The 20,843-nt window shown below is 37.9% G+C and overlaps 1 protein-coding gene across 1 annotated transcript in view; it reads left to right on the top strand.

The window, feature by feature from the left end:
* The window catches only part of LOC127422548 (serine/threonine-protein kinase TAO1-like), a 56,091-nt gene that overhangs the window by 9,274 nt on the left and 25,974 nt on the right, over positions 1-20,843 (top strand). The window contains exons 2-6 of the mRNA XM_051666159.1: positions 12,320-12,564; positions 14,273-14,344; positions 14,885-14,986; positions 19,410-19,455; positions 19,607-19,703. Of these exons, the coding sequence (XP_051522119.1) occupies positions 12,433-12,564; positions 14,273-14,344; positions 14,885-14,986; positions 19,410-19,455; positions 19,607-19,703 (449 nt within the window). The 5' untranslated portion in view covers positions 12,320-12,432. The remainder of the gene's footprint in view (positions 1-12,319; positions 12,565-14,272; positions 14,345-14,884; positions 14,987-19,409; positions 19,456-19,606; positions 19,704-20,843) is intronic.

The following is a 20,843-nucleotide window of genomic DNA, read 5'->3' as shown; positions in this document are numbered from 1 at the left end:
AAAGTCAAAGAAAAACAAAACATATATAATCAACATTTAACTCCCACTACTACCCCTCCCCCTTCCCAATCAAGAACCCCAAACGAACATCCCAGTGGTCTTACATGAGTACACACACACACACAGAAAATATTAATAAATAAATAAATAAATTATATATATATATATATATATATATATATATATATAAAATAAACATACAACTCTATGCTTCTCTCTCCACAGTCCCACTCCGAGAGCCCCCCAAAAACATTAAATATCTACCCACTTTCCCATTAAATGAATCCCATATCCCCAGACTTCTGGGGATGACACATGACCTCTTCGAAGGCTGCCACCCTCCCCATCTCCTCGCACCACTCCCGAATTTAGGGCGCTCCCACCGACTTCCAACCCCTTAAAACAATCTGCCTGCCTATCATCACACTGGTCAGGATCCAATTTTTTTATGTATTTGTCTCCTACGTCGATGACCGCCCCATCACCCAAAACACAGTGTCTGGGGCAAAACGAAGCCCGAGTGCCCAATATGTCACACACAAACTCTGTACCTTCAACCAAAATTCCTGGATCTCAGCGCACCACCAAAAAAATATGGGCCATGTCTCCATCCTCCGATTGGCAACGCCAGCAGGTGGGTGTGTCTTTAAGACCAAGCCTATACAGTCTAGGGGGTCCAATAGAATCTATGTAGAATCTTGAATTGTATAAGTCGCACCCTTGCATCTCTAGATACAGACTTGACGTTTTTTAGAATCCTATCCCACACTCCCTCCTCCAATACCAAATTAAAATCTTTCTCCCATAATCTCTTGATAGAGGTTAAAACTCCATCCCCCAGACTCTGAATTAGCAGCGAGTAATACACTGATGCCTCATGACCTTTTCCAAAAGCAGTAATCACCACTCCCAGAGTGTCTGCCGCTTTAGGGGTGTGTATGCTACTCCCAAAAATAGTACAAAGCAGGTGGCGCAACTGTAAATACCTAAAAAACTGAGATCCAGGAATCCCAAAATATTGAACCAAATTATCAAAGGATCTCAACACTCCACTCTCATATAGGACACAGAGCGTAGAAACCCCCCTCACAATCCACTCTGACCAGCAGAAGGGGAACTTATCAATATATAATTTTGGGTTTAGCCATATGCTCGAGGCAGCATTCAAATAAATGTCTGAATTAAACACTCTGGACTCTTTTGTCCATAGCGAGTGCAATGCGAGATAACGGAGTGTAACTTAACTTCCCCAGTTAGTTTGATAGAAAGGCTTTGCAATGGCAAAATAGGGGCAATAACTTCCTGTTCAATACAAAACCAGGGAGGGGCTCTCTCAGGTGGAAGTGACCAATGAGCCAAAAGTCTGAGACCAAATGCAAAATAATAAAACAAAATCTTGGGTAGGCCTAGCACACCTTTGTCAATCGGCCAATGTAATTGTTGAAATGCAATCTGGGATGCCATTCCAAATGAAGGACTTTGCTATGCTATCAAATTGCTTGAAATAAGAGAGGGGGACATCTACAGGGAGAGTCTGTAGCTGGTAGTTGAATTTTAATAACATTAACCTTCCCTATCATAGATAAATGTAATGAAGCCAACCTGCCCACCTCGCTCAAACCTTTTTATTAAATGGTCAAAATTAACTCTAACTAAATCAGACTAATTTGCTGAGAATAAAATTCCCAAATAATTAATGCCCTGTTTGGGCCACTGGAAGGTGCCCGGTTGAAAAGCCGTTATTGGGCAGTACGCTGTCCAAGCCAAAGCTTCGGATTTAGACCAATTGACTTTGTATCCTGAGAATTTAGAGTAGGAATTAATAATCATGTGGAGGCAAGGCATAGATCTAATGAGGTTGGAAACAAATAATAAAATATCATCTGCGTAAAGCAAAAGCTTATGCGCCACCCCTCCCACCATCACCCCTGGGAAATCATCCTCCTTTCTTATCGCGGCTGCTAATGGTTCCAGGGCAAGACAGAACAGTATTGGGGAAAGAAGGCAACACTGCCGGGTGCCCCTATCCAGAGTAAAATAATCTGTAATTAAGATATTAGAATTCGCAAAATCTGGGAACAAGAAAATGCTGTGATTCTTCCAAGAAATCTTTATTTTGCTCCTCGCCTCGCGTAACACAAGATCTTTATCGGATGATCCCAGAAATTTGGCCAGAATTGATCGGGGCCTGTCTCCCTCAGCGGATCTGCGAGCCGGGACTCTGTGAGCTCGCTCGATTTCCAGCTTATGGCCTGTTATGTCGAGTAGACTTGGGAAGAACTCATCTAGGAATTTCACCATATCTTTGCCTTCATGCTCAGGAATTCCAACAATTCGGACATTTCTCCTACTACGATTCTCCAAATCCTCCAGTTTTTCAAAAACGCATTCCAAATCTACTTTGGTCGCTAGTGGATTAGCAGCTAATTCCCTCTCCGATGACTCCAGATAATCGATCCATCTCCCGTCATCCCAGATTCTTGTAACCAACTCAGAGAATTTCGTTTCCATCGCAGTAATCGTTCGACGTATTACAGCAAGGTCCTCTAAGTCAGCAACAACTTTCGTCAGCATTACAGACATGCCAGTTGCTGCTGGATTTCTCCTGCCGCACCGTCCAAACCAAGTCCCTGGTCTGCGGGGCCGTCCGAGGCACCAGCTTGAGCACGTAAGTGTCTTTTAATATCTCCAGAGCCCGAGGATTTTTATTTCTTTGCCATGTTGACTTCAAAGAACAGATATGTAGCAGGGTGTATCGAATTTCACCGATTTATGACATAAAAATAATTAAAAACTAGCAAAGTGCACAGAGCTCGGCGTTTACACGTCCACTCCTTGCATGGCGTCATGTGACTCCATTCCTTGTAATACTTAAGATAAATTAAGATTAATTAAATGAACATTTATTTTTACATTAGAATTCTCTCAAATAATATTTAAAAACAGAAAAAAATATCCATTACCAAGGTCGGAACATTATAGTAATCAGCTAAGCTAATAATCCCAAAATGGCCAAACACTTGGCTAATATGTCTGTCTACAGCTACTACATTAATTGCACAATACACAAGTGCATTTGAATGTAATTAGTGTTAGAATATATAGACCCACGTATAGACATTTTCCAAGAGTCCAGACAACCCTTAAAAATTCCTGACACCTGAAATAGTGCACGATTTTGCATTCATGCAGAGCGATTTCAGATATAGTTGTTGGCACTGTATCTATAGTCCTGAAGTGTGTGTAAAGGTGTACGGCTTGGTGTGATTTGAGTGGGTTTACTGGTGCTTGTTTGTGTGGGCAGAGAGAGTGTAGTGGTAGGGTGTGAAGCAGCTGGTGTGGTGGGAGGCCAGAGCTCGGGCCAGTCTTGTGACTGAGACATCAGCCCTGTGCTTTCAGCATTGTGTCTGTGCAGCCGATCATCTGAGCAGCACTCTGAGGGGGGAGCAGCAAGCTCAAGCAACAAACAAAGCACTATTTTAGAATGAGGTCATTTTGTGTGGCTATAGTTTGATGCTGTTTACTAATAAAGAAACACAGTTCGGAATGCAGGGTGGTTGCGTTACTATGACACAACCCCCCTTGTTATTAATAAGAGTTCAAGTTAAGTTGTAATGCTGTGATGTTTAGTGTTATCATCATAACTGGCTCAAGCATGGACAAATTTGTGCGTAATATTCATTTCGTGGATCCCAACCTAGTCTTTTGTGTGAGCCGGCCACTCCTTTTGCTCAATTATGTCTAGTCTCACTTAACCAACAGATGTAATCATTGTGTTTTATGATGGTGGTGTATAGCTTTTTAGTTAAAATGTGTAATTTCTGCACCACTAGTGTCACCAAACGAAATTGCTTAGGCAATAACTGTTTTGAAACAGGTTTCCCAGATATTCCGACAACTCTCATTGGTCAGAAAAATGGCTAGCCCACACCAAGCTCATGCCATTGGCTTAGCCAATATTGAAATGTCAGGCAGGTTTGGATGCTAAAAAAAAAAAAAAAAAAAAAGCAATTTTTTGATAGTTCCATAGTGTTTTCTAGAAAATCAAACAATGAATTTCTTACAGTTGTCTCTGCATTTTTACGTTATCAACAACATCGACAATAAAAAATTGTCAACAAAAATTTTCGTTGGTGAATAGTTGTTTGATCTCATTTAACGTAACACGAGATCACATTAAACTAATGATGATGTGCGAGAGCAGCACTGCAGTTCATGCCCCAATGAGGAGAGGAAGAATTACACCGCTCACAGTCCAGGTGCACTCTAAACTTTACAAACAGTTTTAGGTGATGTAGATCGCAAAGTATGAGGGAATTATAATGCAAAAATACAAAATAAGTAAATACAGAAGCTTTCTCATTGTGGAAAATGCGGAGCCGAGGCTGCCGCTCTGCTGAAGCAAAGCTTGTGTGTCGAGCATCTTTAAAGAAAACACCTGGTGTTACATCTTTAATGCAGTTATATTTAATGCATTTTAGCTTTATTAAAGTTCAAATAATAAGGAAGCAGTTTATGTAAATAACTACAAACTCCGAAACTGGCATTTCTCTGGCGGTCAGAACCTCTTCTATGAGTTGCGTGAAGTGTCTCGATTTAAGTGGGAGAGATTGAAACTGGACCCGAATGAGGCACACACTGTCACAGGGACACTCATCCCTTGAGCGTGCACGCTTAATGCAGCTAGATTATAACGTGATGGCTCGTGACTTATTGAATCATAATATATGTGTCACAGTGCATTTCTTATCGTGAAGAAAATTGGCAATACACAGCTTTATTAATAAGAGAGAGTTTTTGTAAAGAGTTAAAGATGGATTGAAGTGAACAGAAAGGTGAGAGAGGGTAGTCTCCACCCCATTATACACTGCAACAAAATACGTTTTTGATTTGTTTTTGTTTTGGCTTGTTTTCCAATATAAATATTTAAAACTCCTTTAAAAATCATACATTTTTAATGGAAAACAAGACAAAAACACTTGATAATAACAAGATTTTTTTGCAGTGAATTTCTTTACTGAATTAAACTTAATGAAAATTATTTTTTTCCCTTTAATTTAGTGAATGTCATTTAGAGGTATTTTTAAAATGTGAGTTTGTCATCTTTATTGTTAGTCAGCACATTTAATACAACCTTTTAAGTCAGGGCACAAGCTGATTAATCAGTTAAGAAATAATTGTTCTAATAATTGTTAGATTAGTCGATTATCAAAATAATCGTTAGTTGCAGCCCTGCTCTGCATATTACACTGGGATAGGAAAAATAATTTTAATGCCAAAAAAATTACACATTACTTTCAAGTTTAGATTTTAGTCGTTCACTTGTCTGTGCATCAATCCAGGAGTCTTGCTAATTCCAGGAAAGGTGACATAGTTATGCAAACTCATTGGGTTTGCATTTGGAATAGTGATGGGGCCAAATAAATCCACAGCATAAATGCAGAGAGATTTCAAGGTGTGTGGCTCTTATCTCAGTCTGAAATGCTTCGTCCAGATCTGTACAGCTGTGGACCAGTTGTCATGATATATCTCATTATATCCCTCTGTCAGATTGTCAGTCATGCATATAAGCAGATAAATATCGCTTGAGAGTGCATTCTGAGAGGGTAGTTTGTCAGCCTTATGCCCATTGGCTCAGAGATGCTGTTGCCATGGAAACTGATGTGCGAGTTGTTGCTGGGCTTCAGATGGGAACCGGTGCTGGAAGCGATCCCTCTCCTGAGTTTTGGCCACTTATGCTTAAACCACCCCTCCTGCATCAATGAAGGACATTTTAGCCTATCTTTTATGCATATACTGTATAATATCATTTCTATTAGAAATTATTAATTAATTTGCCGTTTGTTTGGTGCATTTATCCAAAGTCACATACGGTAGATTTTTTTTTACTGGGACATTCCCTCTGGAGTAACATGAGGTGTTCAGGAATACTCAGGGCAAGGGTACAGTGCCCCTTGTGGGGTACGGGGTAGTGGTTGACCGATATGAGTTTTTCAACAGCTGATGCCGATATCTAGTGAGCAGGATGGCTGATATAAATGATGATAAACATAATACAATTTAAAGGTGTACTCAGTAACTTTTGTCTTTGTGTCATCTTGGACTTACACTGACACTTAGCGGCTTGGATGCAGCAGCATTTAAAATCAATAGTTTTCAGTTTCAGATGCCATTGCAGAAATTTAGCATTCACAGTCAGCCATTATTTAATCAATGAGTGTAAGTGTCAAATAACAGGACAGATACTGAGATTAAGCGAGTATTTTTTGGCTGGTCATGAGATTCTAATATGGCAGCCCCCATTTTCGGACCCTCTCCACGTAGAATAAAACACCTTTTAAAAGGTTACTGATATGACTAGTGTCTTCATTTAACGTGAGTGCTCATGATTTCCTACATGTATTTCAAAATTACAATTCATGTCTTTAGGCAGTGGCGGGCCATGCATTTACAGTCTAGGCCTTCAGTGTGATTCATGCCATTAAAAAAAAACACAGTTTCACAATGAATAAGACACCCTATGCCTTTGGGCATCATACATTATGTTGCACCTAACTAGTAATACCAACTGACATTTTAAAAACACGTCCACACACGAAAGCCAGAACTTGAAATGACACTTATTGTTGAAGCAAGCCTAAATTTTAACTGCAGCATGACTGTTGATGCAATGAACGTCTTCCGAACAGACATTCAAAGATCATAATTTTTCATATGAATCTACCAAGGAGGTCTATAATACCTGGAAAATATATCTAATAATATTTGTGATTTTAAATGTTGCTTGCAATAAATTTCATTTCGTCAGGGTACACGGTTATGCTGCGTTTCATTCAAGTTGGATGTGGGATATTCCTACTTGATATCTCCGACCATAAATGCATTCCAATCCGATGACGTTTAAGGAAACAAAACTGCAATGCTCCCGTTAGCTTAGCAAGGGTTTGACTCTCATTAGAGATGCCTCCTAGCAACCCAACTGATAAACAATGCTGCAGCGCTAGCATTTGTGCTTCAGGTGTACGATTATCAAAAGAGATTATAATGTTTTATACACCTGTTTCTACAGGTGTTTGTTAAACAAGCTTTAATATCATGTAATGTGGAAACGAACTCATTTATCGATATTACTTAATAAAGTGAATGTTTATCACTTACTTTGTACATCTCCCTGAGTGTTGACATGTTTGTGTGACATCATGCCCCTGCATCTCAGCGAAATCAGAGTTGAGAATTTCTGCAGGAGCCTACAAGTTGTAATTCTGACTTAAAGATGCATTCCATTGCACTTTTTCTAGTAGGAAGTTGTAAAATCTGACTTTCCGAGTTGACTGGAATGCAGCACTACTTTTCAAAACTTGATCTGACACTGAATACTCCAGCAGCCTAATTTACACTTAGAAAACTCCTGATGTTGCTATAACAATGCAAAAGCACTCACCAATTTACTTGAGGTGAAAATCAGTCCTCCTTTCCTGATTAATAAATTAAGCAATCACACGGTCATGCAGAACATCTTGTGTTTTTAAATCCATAAGGATCTTTTTCTCAACAGCAATACCAGCAGTGATGACAGCTGACTCGTCAGACAGCTGGATCTTACGCTTTTCGCTCTTGAATTACATACATCACTTAAAGCGTGATCGTCACTCAAGGCCTAAAAATGAAATGTCCTGCTACTTACGCGTCACTTCAGAGCGCGTTTTTGCACAGCTGCAGTACCTCAGCATGCTTGTTATGTTATTGAAAATGTATTTATTAATATATTCATTATAAATCCAAATAATTCAAGATGCACTGTTGAAGTATGTCAATTATGGTTTGTTTAAAGGAATGTTCCGGGTTCAATGGAAGTAAAGATAAATTAAAAGAATTTGTGGCATAATGTTGATTAACACAAAAATTATTTTCGACTCATTCTTACTTTTAAAAAAAAAAAAAAAAAAAAGCAGAAATGTATATAACAGTGAGGCACTTACAATTGAAGTGAATGGGGGCCAATTTTTTAATGTTAAAATACTCACTTTTTCAAAAGTAAAGCCACAAAACAAAGGATATGCTTGTAAACATGATTTTAGTGTGATAAAATCACTTACAAATCTTTTCTGTGTAAAGTTAGACAATTTTGCAACTTTGTTACCATGATGATGTAATGTCAACAAACCCTAAAATCTGTAAAAATGATTTCAACGACTTTACTGCTCAAATATTACACAGAAAAATAACAGAAAAATTAATAGAATAATTTTAACAGAACAGTTTAAACAGAAGATTTAATGCAAGTGCTTTTACAAAATTATAAGCTTCAAATTTCTGTTTAAACCCTCCAAAAATTGGCCATGTTCACTTTCATTATCCCCATTCACTTCCATTTTAAGTGCCTCACTGTAACCAAGATTTTTGCTTTTTTTAAAGAAAAGGAGGAACAAGTCGAATTTTTTTTTTTTTAATCAATATTATGCCATAAATATTGTCGATTTAGCTTAACTTGTTGAACCTGGAACATTCCTTTTAAAAGGTGAAACATTAATTGAAACTATTGTCAGATGTGAAGGGGGAGGAGAACTAATATGTGCGTCAGGTGCTTCAACCAAAAAGTCTTCCGCATAGTCTGTAAGCTTCCTCTGTCCTCTGTCCTTGCCTCCTCGCGGTGCATTTAGAGAATTGATACATCCTTCATGATGGCGGACTTTGATCGGTTTCCGTCTCACGGGCTAGAGGATGGAGGAGCGAGGAAACAAAGATGCACAATTTAGGAAATGAGAAGCACCCTTTGTTTAAACTTCCGTAAAAACACACGCCAAAATAAAAGCACGAATCATAATAACACCTAGACGCCTGAAATTGAAGAAATTGCAACAGAAATATATTAAAACTCAATTGTAAAATGTAATCCCCACTGTAGTAATATTAATAATAAATAATTATTGGGGGGCCTGGGTAGCTCAGTGGTAAAGACGCTGGCTACCACACCTGGAGTTCGCTAATTCGAATCCCAGGGCGTGCTGAGTGACTCCAGCCAGGTTTCCTAAGCAACCAAATTGGCCCGGTTGCTAGGGAGGGTAGAGTCACATGGGGTAACCTCCTCGTGTTCGCTATAATGTGGTTTGTTCTCGGTGGGGCACGTGGTGAGTTGAGCTATGTCTCCGTGGCGACGCGCTCAACAAGCTACGTGATAAGATGCGCGGGTTGATGGCCTCGGATGCGGAGGCAACTGGGATTCGTCCTCCGCCACCCGGATTGAGGCGAATCACTACGCGACCACGAGGACTTAAAAAGCGCACTGGGAATTGGGCATTCCAAAAGGGGGAAAAATCCCCCCCCCCCCCCCCCCCCCCAAATAAAATAAATAAATAATAATAATAATAAATAATTATTAATTAATAGTGATAATAATAAATAAATGTGTGTGTGTGTGTATATTATTTATATATATATATATATATATATATATATATATATATATATATATATATATACACACACACACACACACACACAAGAGTGCTTTTGTACTGAATAAAAGTTTGTTAAAAAATGCAGTGGTATGTTAATAAGTAATTGTTCAATTTTTTACCTTTTTAAAGTTTAAAAAATGAATTTGATAAGACACCATTTTGAGGATGAAATTAAATTAAACTTTAAAACATGGAATTCTGGAAAAATAATAATAGTAAGACAAAAAGACAGATTCCAGTAGGTCCCTGCTTAAAAAAAAACCCTTAAGCAATGCATAATTGAGAAACACTTGAAGGAAACATGCATATCTTTTAATTTATTGTTTACATTGAAATGTAACTTTAAATAGGCTAAAGGATTGTGTTCAATAGCATATGACCATATTGACACATTTTTTATGTAGTATCGATACCGACAACTGAGATTTTGGTACTGTGACAACACTAGCTTTAATATTTTGCAGTGTTTAAAGGGAATGAAGGTAATAGGCTTTTCGAAGAGTGTTTTAGGATGCTGAGTTGATGACAATACCCACTTTAAGCACCTCAGCTACTGTCAATTAAGCTGCACTTTTGAGCAATACATTTCAAGACTTCTTTCTGACTTCAGATTGCCTGCTCTTAGCAATGTGGGGACAAAGATTGATTTGTGCAATAAGTTTTTAAAATGTTGGTACACATGCAGAAAGACATTTTTGGCCATTGTGTTGTGTCTTGCATATTGTCTTGCGCCATGAGCATTGCGTGTGAAATTTTAGCCTAATCATTTTTAACAACACTTAATCATTTAATAATGCAACTCAAAACCGTTGTGTTCTGAACAATTTGGCCTTTTTAGCTATGTGAAAGAATGCCCCATTAGAAAACCAATCAACAAGATGATTATGAAAATATATAGATTTGCACATCCCTTGTCCCTGTGTCCTGTGACACTAAAAGAATAGCCTGGACAGGGTTCTGGATAGGACATATCTGGACATGGTCGGAGTCATTTTGAGTAAAGCAGAAGACTTGACCACAGGAAGCTGAGGGCTGTGGAGACAGAGCTGGAGTTTGTGAGATTGGGAGGGCCGGTGGTGTTGTGACTGCAGCTCCCAGGTGTCTCCTGACACTTCCTCTATCCCTCTCTCTGAGGTACAGAAGAGGAAGTTGCTGTTCTGCACAGTGACCACATATGCTGTAATGCACAAAGCCAGTGCATCAGCCCGGGCGGTTTTGCTGCATACAGCACTTTGAGCGAGTCGTTTCTTGTGAATAGAATATTTATGATTCTCCCACTGTCAGTTAGTAAGTCATAGCCCAGAGTATTAAAGATGACGTGTGTTACTTATATATATATATATATATATATATATACACATACACGCATAGTACTGTGCAAAAGTCTTAGGAACATAAGATGTTTCACAAAAGCATTTGTCTTAAGATGGTTATTTATATCTTCATCTTAAGTGCGTCAATAGGAAATATAAATGTTATACTCCCAAACATTACTTTTGCAAATAATCTTTGCACACTTGTTGCAAAAAAAAAAAAAAATCTGTTAAAATGGGGCAAAAATGAAAACGCGCCGCTCACGCCCCGCTCACGGAAGATGTGTGAACACGCCGTAATCCACAGTAAACCACGCAACACACGTAAACTGTATATTTACATAATTAATTCCCAGCATTTGCATTTTAATCTCAACTTTATTTACATCACATTTAAAACAACAGAGTTGATCAAAGTGCTTCACAGTAATACAATTTAAAACATAACATTTTAAAATTACTACAGACACAAACACCAGTAATCTGAAATACAAACACTCCAGAACTGTTTCCTGCATTTCATTTGTCAGACTCAAAGGCCAGTGTAAATGGATGAGATTTCAGATGTCTTAAAAGTCTTCAATGATCACACTGGACCATGTTTCAAACTGTTTATCCAGAAAAGTGAAGCTTCCGCCAAAAAACACACGTCATAATAAAAGCACAATTCAAAATAAAAGCTAAAAACCTGAAATTGAAGAAACTGTGACAGAAATATATTACGACTGTATAGTAAAATGTAATATTCACTGTAATAATAATAATAACTTAGCAATATATCACAAATAAGACTGCTGTTGAATAAAAGTTGTGCAAAAAAAAAATTATGACATGTTGAAAAGTTATATTTTCACTTGTTAAAAAATGTAAGAATTAATTGATTAGACACCATTTGATGATGAAATTAAATTCAAGTTAAACATGGAGTTCTGGAAAATAATAATAATAAAAAGGAAAACATAATTTGGGAAACAATAAAAACAGATTTCAGTTGGGCACTTCTTAAAAACATTTAAGAAATGCATACTTGATTTAGAAACACTTGAAGGAAACATGCATTTCTTTTACTTTATTATTGTCATTGAAATGTAAACTGATGTGTTTATTAGCACAATATCATATTAGCATATTTTTGCTGTGATATCGAAATTGGTATCGAGAACCGTAAAATTTCACTGGTATCAGAACCGACTACTGAAATTTTGGTACCGTGACAACACTACTGTGTTAGTAATCCATTTTATTGTAGGTTTTCTTCGAAGACTGTAAACATTGTGTCTCTATGGCGCTATACATATATTGCGCTGTTTGTTTGAGCATCCCGACCACCTGACAGAGTAACATTTGTTCAACCAACAAGTGAGCTTGGGGTAGAAATATATGTTTTTTTGATAAATAAAAGACGGGGGATATTCGAGAAATCTGTTTGAAAACAATGTAGTTTTTTACAGTTACATTTGGTGGCATTAGTGGCGTAGAATTTTTCTCACCCACATTTATCCATGCCAATTAATCTCTCTCTTTCTCTCTTCCTCTCTCTCCGGTCAGGTGTTGGTCCATATGAGGCCGCTGTCTTGCAGATGAGCCATCAGTGGGGGCTGTCACGTAGCAGACCCAGATAGTGACTGGCGGCTGCTGCTCAGGCCCCGCCCCCTCCCAGCATGCCTAACGCTGTTCGTGCGGGGAGTCTGAAGGACCCCGAGATTGCTGAGCTCTTCTTTAAAGAGGACCCGGAAAAGCTCTTCTCAGACCTGAGGGAGATCGGTCATGGCAGCTTCGGCGCTGTATACTTTGTGAGTGTCATTGCATCTTATTCATACATTTGAAGTACATTTAAGCATTAAACAGCAGCTATTATCTATGGCAACATGCAATGCATTGAAGGTATTCATTTTATCAGTTTTGGGGCTTTTTCACTGCACGGTACAGCTCGACTCGACTCTGCTCGCTTTTGGGGGGTTTTCCACTGTGGATAGTACCTGGTACCTGATACTTGTTTTAGTACCACCTCGGTCGAGATTCCAAGTGAGCCGAGCCGATACTAAATGTGACTTCAAAACCCTGCAGATCACTGATTGGTCAGAGAGAATCGTCACTACCAGCGTCACTGGATTTGCGACACGGGACATCAACCCGCTAGTTGTAAAGTTAGCAACAGCGACAGCAATATCATTTGTTCACGTGACTTTCGAATTGTAAAAAGAAATGGCTGTGCGCAAAACCACGCCGTGGTCCGTAAACGATGTGCAGACATTCCTCTCGTTAGCGACAAACGACACAACGTGAAATGAAAAAGTCTTTCAGCAAGTGTCTCGGCTACCACCGGGCCTACCAACAGTGTAGGGAAAAGTTAAAAAAAAAATTAAAAGTGACTACAGAACCATCAAGGACCTCAACAGCCGGAGTGGTTCAAATAGTTGAAAGTCGAAGTGGTTCGACCAAATGGACGCTATCTATGGCAATTGACTGGCGAGCAATGGGAGGGAGAGTGCCCTGGACTCTGCGTTTTTGGAGTCCACGATGGAGGATGGTACGTTTTGTTACGTTAACTCTATATTCTGCTTGAAAGCTTCACTTTATTTAGTTGACCAGCTACTGGAAAGCTTGCTTCTAAACCAACCAGGCCAATTTAACTGTTACACTTGTGTAAAATCACCATGCAACAACTGCTTTATGCAGCACAATGAGCTAGTAGCTAACAGCTAGCGGTCGTGTTATTGTTTATGGTCAGTAATGTTTGTGTTGCGTTTAAGATGATGTCACGGCAGTAGAGGCAGCGCAACTACGACGATCAGCCTATAATCCCACCCACGTTGAGGCGGCACTAAACTGCAGTGGAATAACAAGCTCAGAAAAGTAAAGCGAGTAGAGTCGAGTCGAACCGTAATGTGCAGTGGAAAAGTGCCATTTGTGTCTTCCCTGGGAATCAAACCCATGATCCTGGAGTTGCTTGCACCATGCTCTACCAGTTGAGCTATTTTAGTAAGCATGAATACAATGCATTGTAGAGTTAAACAAGAACCCACTTATTTTCTCTTTATTTCAAGGTATTCATTTGATCTCTTGTTCCTTGGGAATCGAACCCATGACTTTGGCATTGCTAGTGCCATGCCTCTTCCATTTGTGCTATTTACAGATAAAAGAATGATCAAATGAATTGTTTAGCAGTAGCAGAAACCACTTATTTTCCTCTTCATGCTATAAAGAACTGAATGAAGAACAAGTTTGAGAACTTAATACAAAACATATTGACACTTCTCTTAATATCTGTATATCCGCTCTTCGACCAGTAATTTAACCACCAGTTCACATTTACAGAATGGACAGCAGATATAATAATAACACTTTATTCTTCCAAAACAAAGAAATACCATTTGTGTACATTAATATGTAAAGAAATCTTTACTTTGGAAAAGATTCAATCATTTGGATAATTTTTAGGCTGTGAGAAAGCACTACTTATGAGAAAACATAATTCTTTACTTATTTACATTTTTACAGGCACGGGATGTGCGGACCTCAGAGGTGGTGGCCATCAAGAAAATGTCATACAGTGGGAAACAGTCCAATGAGGTAAAAATAAAAAGTTCCCCATAACATTTCTCATGTTATTGCACAATCACTCTTTTTTTTACTGAAATTACTGAGAGATTATATTTGATTGTGTCTTCCTTCAGACTGCTGCCTGATGCATATATCCCATGATTCATTATTTAATCAGAGCTCTGACGCACTGTCTTTTTCTATAAACCAATAGGCGTGTTAAAGGTTTAGTGAGGTGACTGCAGAGGACCATAACTACCTTTCATCTTAGAGGCAGAGAAGAAAAATGAGGCTCAATTGATCTGTATATACGAGCATCAACTTTCCATAATAAGACTGGCAGGAAAATGATCTCAAAGATAAAAGCTTTTTTTTTTAGTTGTTTGATGATAAATTGCCTTATGTCTTTGTAACCTGAACTTCTAATCAGGGTTAAAGTATTTTGATTGTTCATGCCAATCAAAAAGGGAGTTTTCTTTGAGTAGCTGAATGCAGGTCTTGTTGCATTGTGATGTGTTCCATATGTGGAAATTATTCTGTTCTAATGAATTCTGTCTTGAATTTTTACAGAAATGGCAAGATATAATAAAGGAGGTGAAATTCCTTCAGAGGATAAAGCACCCAAACAGTATAGAGTATAAAGGATGCTACCTGCGAGAGCACACAGCATGGGTAAGAAATCCAACTCTTCCAGCAACATTTATGATCACACACACTTAAGTAAACAGAGTAAATCACAGGCAATCCTGAAAATAATGTGTTTTATTTTTTGTTTTCTGTATTTATTACATGGCACTAAGGAATACTTGATTCTGATTGTTGCAGCATTCTGCAGTCAAATACACTGCCTGGCCAAAAAAAAGTCACCGTTTGGATTTAAATAAGCAGATACTTAAGAGCCTATGATTGGATCATTATTGCAGTGATTAATGTGTTTCAGCTGACAACAATTCTTTTAACCCTAAATGATGCAGTGTGTAGCTTCTCATTTCTTAAACAATCATGTCGGAAGACGTATCCCGTGGTCGTGGAAAAGATGTTACTGTTTCAGAAGGGGCAAATTATTGGCCTGCATCGAGCAAAGAAAACATCTAAGGAGATTGCTGAAATCACTGGAACTGGGTTAAAGGAATAGTTCACCCAAAAATGAAAATTTGCTGATAATTTACTCACCTTCAGGCCATCCAAGATGTATCTGTTTATTTCTTCATCAAAACAGAATTTAAGACTTTTACTTATATACTTTTTAACTACAAATGTTCGCTTTCGTAAATCTCTGTGCCGTGCGCTCACGAGAGGGATGACATAAGCTCGTTGGTAAGGTCATGCGTCACGTGGAGGAGGAGGCAGGAAGCGCGTCATTGTTACATTGTTTTTTTTTTATTTTTTTTATCATTATTATTTGGAAATTATTATTATTATTTTTTTATATTGTTTTTAAATTGTTTTGGACTGTTTTGGTTTGTGAACGGCACAAGTTTCTCTTGTAAACAATGACGCGCTTCCTGCCTCCTCCTCCATGTGACGCGTGACCTTACCAACGAACTTACATCATCCCTTTCATGAGCGCATGTCACAGAGATGTACGGAAGCGAACATTTGTAGTTAAAAAGTATAAAAGTATTGTTTTGTTTCTAAAAATAATCAATTGTTTGCATTCAGAAGAACTTTATTTGTCGACTGGAGTCGTGTGGATTATTTTGATGCACCCTAAATATGCATTTTGGACCGTCAAAAAATGGAGTACATTCACTTGCATTGTTTAAAGGAGGAGGCTCGAAATTAAATCCTAGAAGTCTTAAATTCTGTTTTGATGAAGATACATCTTGGATGGCCTGAGGGTGAGTAAATTATAAGCAAATTTTCATTTTTGGGTGAACTATTCCTTTAAGAATTGTCCAACGCATTATTAAAACCAGGAAGGATAGTGGTGAACCCCCAGCTTCGCAGGAAGAAATGTGGTCGAAAAAAAATCTTGAATGATCGTGATCGGAGATCACTAAAACGCTTGAAGTCACATTGTAAAAAATCGACAGCAGAATCATGGCTATGTTTAATAGTGAAAGTAAGAGCATTTCCACATGCACAAAGTGACGAGAATTTACAGGATTGGGACTAAAAGTCTTTGTGGCCACAAGAAAACCACTTGTTAGTGAGGTTAATTGGTAAAAACAGCTTCAATTTGATAGGGAGCATAAAGATTGGACTGTGGAGCAATGGAAAAAGGTAATGTGGTCTGATGAATCCAGATTTACCCTATTTCAAAGCAATGGGCAAGTCAGGGTAAGAAGGGAAGTGTATGAAGCGATGCACCCGTCATGCATAGTGCCCACTGTACAAGCCTCTGGAGGCAGTGTTATGATCTAGGGTTGCTTCAATTGGTCAGGTCTTGGCTCAGCAACATTATGTGCCAATGAAATGAAGTCATCTGACTACCTGAATGTACTGAATGAACAGGTTATCCCATCAATGGATTTTTTCTTCCCTAACTGCATGAGCATATTCCAGGACGACAGTGGCAAGATTCATCGGGCTCAAATTGTGAAAGAGTGGTTCAGGGAGCATGAGGAATCATTTTCACACATGAATTGGCCACAACAGAGTCCTTACCTTAACCCCATTGAAAGTCTTTGGGATGTGCTGGAGAAGACTTTACGGAGTGGTTTGACTCTCCCGTCATCAATACAAGATCTCGGCCAAAAATGTATGCAACTCTGGAGGGAAATAAATGTTGTGACGTTGCATAAGTTTGTCGAAACAATGCCACGACGAATGTGCGCCATAATCAAAGCTAAAGGCGGTCCAAAGAAATATTCGAGTATGCAACTTTTTTTTTGTGGTCAGGCAGTGTATTTTGTATAATGGCCGCTAAACTGTATAATTGACCGTTGTCCTAGGCTGTACTACTTTTATGTCTCTCGTGGACAAGAAGGAATTATTTGAGTTTAATTTATTTTATAAATTTAATTTATTTTTCTCGCATAAAATAATTTAAACTCAAATCATTACTTCTTGTCCATTTATTTTTGACAAGTTACCAAATAGCAAGTAGTAGAGGTAGAATGATATATCGGTTTGTAAGGGGGTTCGAGGGAAAGGAGGCGGCGAGAACCGGCTTGACAACTTAAATAATAATTTAATGAACAACTTAAACAAAAACACACAACCATAAACACACACAGTACAGCTGCCTGTAATTCTCCCTCTCTCGAACTGTCGTCTCCGGCCGCCTTTATCCCTCGCGCGCCCCATCAGGCTGACTGGGGACCGGGCGTGCGTCATTCCAGCCCGGCCCCGCCCTCCTCGGCTCTACACGGTTGTACCGATATAATTGATGCCGATAGTGGTTTGTTTGTTTTTTGTTTTTTTGTTTTTTGGAACTGTCGGCTATCTGCAAAAATCTATGCCAATCTATTACCCCACTGGCAAACAAATTTTGCTTGTTTTAAACATAAACCTCACTAAATTTTATTAGATTTCTCTCAAAACAAGACTTAAAATCTTATGCCAGTTTGCTTGTCAAGTAAATAAATCACGTTTTAAGAATGTTTTGATATTTTCGCTGGAAAACAAGACCAGAATACTTGTCTTGAAAATAATTTTTTGCAGTGTATAAAAAGCTTCATTTGGTAAATACTTGAATTTTGAGCATTGCAACAGAGCTAATTCTCTGTCATTTCAAAATAAGTGTCCCTGGTGTATTAAGCTTGTTTATAGTTGAAAGTCCCACATTATGCACCAGATCTGAATTTTTCTTGTTATTATTGGGATTTTGGTTGCCCAAGAAACTGCTTTTGGGATTCTATTTATTTTGGACTCTTGTAGCCTCAATGTCTGTGCCCTTCATTTACATTTTTTATCCTCCTATAAATCAGTTTTAAAAAACTATCGGCTGTTTAAATGGTTATTGGTATTGGCAAAATCCACTATTGGTCAACCTCTAATAAGCAGAATAATATACAGTCATCAGATCATTATTGCAAAATAATCCCCTTCGGGGGATAAAAGACTTTGTCAGGGTTTATTTTGCGAAAATGACCGGCAGACTGTACATTATACCTTACATGTACTGTATTTAAAATGTACAAAATAGGGGTGTAACGGTTTACTCACGATTCTGTTTGGTTTACAATACTGAACTCATGGTTCTGTTTGTTTCACGCCTGAATCAAGAAAAGTTAATATTTAAAAATTATTTTTATTTTTTTATTATTACTTTATAGTCATATGCAAAACATTTTTTTTTTTTTTTTTTTTTTTTATGTAGCTAAAAGAACTGTTCTTAAAAGTGCTAAATGGTCCATCAGAGATGTACTGGGACTAAAAATCCACCCAGAACAGGGCAATGATGACACCAAATGAAAATATTAGCTAATAATTTTACTTACTGAAAATACAGAATTATGTTAGATACATATGCTGTGTACGCACTGTCATTGATTACAAACATCTAAAATATTTTAAATTAAAATTGTTTCTTTCTAAAATAGTATTGTCTCTGATTACCTCTAATATTCTTTAAAAAAATGCATAGGCTATTTAATGAAAGTACATGCTTATCCAGTTAAATAACATAGACATGACATTTTTTAAATTAGGATTATATTCCTCCATAGCATTATTATACATAATATTCAGCATTATATATAGGAGATTAATATGACACTCTCATTAAACCTCTGTAAACTTTAATTTTCTCTCGCGCCGTCAGAGCAGATCATTCTCACCCTTCAAACGAGCATTCGATCCCTCGCGCTGACAATGCGTGTCACTCCCACTCCTGGTTTCACTTTCAGCCGAACTCATGGTAGAACACCTGTGGCTGCTAGTGTGCAATCGTATTTTAGAGCTTCTCGTGTCCAATGAAGCGATTTCCATGTGTATGCCTGCATTACGTAGGTGTAGGACGTTGCGCGTATTGAATAGAACAGATGCTAAAATACATTTACATAAAAAATAAAAAAATAAAAAATATAGCCCACCTCCACGATACGCATCGTCACATTTTTGAACCACGATGCATCGTGCCACGATAAACCGTTACACCCCTAGTACAAAACATACTGAAACACATCTCCTCTCACTATTTTTCTAGCTGGTTATGGAGTACTGTCTGGGGTCCGCTTCAGATCTCCTAGAGGGTGAGCTTTGATGTTTTTGATGCTTACTAAATGTGCTTATTAGCTGTAAATACAAAGTAGCATTTATTTATGGAAGTATTTGTTGACAGAGATTATCTCCTGAGAGGCATCTGAAAACCCTGTTTTTTCTTTTCAACTCTGCTTCTCATAGTACACAAGAAACCTTTACAAGAGATGGAGATAGCAGCGATTACTCATGGTGCTTTGCTGGGGTTGGCGTACCTCCACTCCCACAACATGATTCACAGGTGAGTGTTAGTGTGGTGTTTCCTATATTAGTACCAAACTTGGCCTTTGATCTCACTCTTCTCTTTGCCAATTGCACTTTGTGTTAAGTGTACAGAACTAGGGCTTGCCAGTATATCAAATATTCATGATATTATCACAATGATTTTGCTGGCGATATAAAATTAAGCAATATCGTGAATATCCCGGTGATTGTCATTAGACTAATTTAATGATTCTTCAGGGCTGCACAATTATTAAATGACATAAAATCTCAGTATTGTCATATCTAATTTTTAAACCGCAAAAGGCTGCAATTTTATTCAATGAGTACATGGTCTGTGTGAACCACTGACATGCTGTTTTGTGCTTGCAGTAATCATGATATGACCATTTAAGTGCTCTTAGAGAAGTTTGTGTGCATTGTGAAAATGTGTGAACCTGCAGCGCATTGTTCACACAACTCCAAACGTTTGTAACTGCTACATAGTTATTGTACAAATTTAAAATTACGAAAGAAAAAGGGTGACAGTTTTTCACCAGATTTTCAATGAGCAACATTGCAAACTGTCAAATACACACTGCACTTTCAGCTTTCCACCAAAATAAAAGCTCCAGGGTAGGGCTGGACCAGCTGTTTGTAAGGTCTCACTTAAGTTGAGACATAAAGTTCACACTAAGGGCTTAGTAACTACTAGTTAGTTTCTAACTAAGTTAGTGCTTAATTTGGTTGCACCAACCTGTTCTTAAGGCAAGACTTAACTAGTAGGTCGTAAGCTCTCCGTAAAGTAATGCGTAGTCGCATAATATGACGTTTAACTGTATTGATCCAATAACACAGAAGTGTTAAAAAGCTGTGAATTTCAGTTTGATCTTGTTACGGTTGATGTTCAAACATTGTTTGCTCATGTAACTGTCAGCTGCAATAAATTATATCCCCACTGAAATACAAAACTTAATAAAACATGATTTCATTATTGGTATATTTAGCCTATGTAAATAACAATATTCAATAACTGTATCTAAAATGAATAAGGGGCAATAAATAAATACTAATACATAAGGCTGGAAAAATAGACATTTATTCATTTTAATATTGTATACAGTTGTGCTCAAAAGTTTGCATACCCTGGCAGAAATTGTGAAATTTTGGCATTGATTTT

This window comes from Myxocyprinus asiaticus, chromosome 31 (assembly GCF_019703515.2).
Source record: "Myxocyprinus asiaticus isolate MX2 ecotype Aquarium Trade chromosome 31, UBuf_Myxa_2, whole genome shotgun sequence".
Lineage (NCBI taxonomy): Eukaryota > Metazoa > Chordata > Actinopteri > Cypriniformes > Catostomidae > Myxocyprinus > Myxocyprinus asiaticus.
The sequence above is the reverse complement of the archived record's forward strand: the minus strand, read 5'-3'. Positions and strand labels throughout refer to the sequence as shown.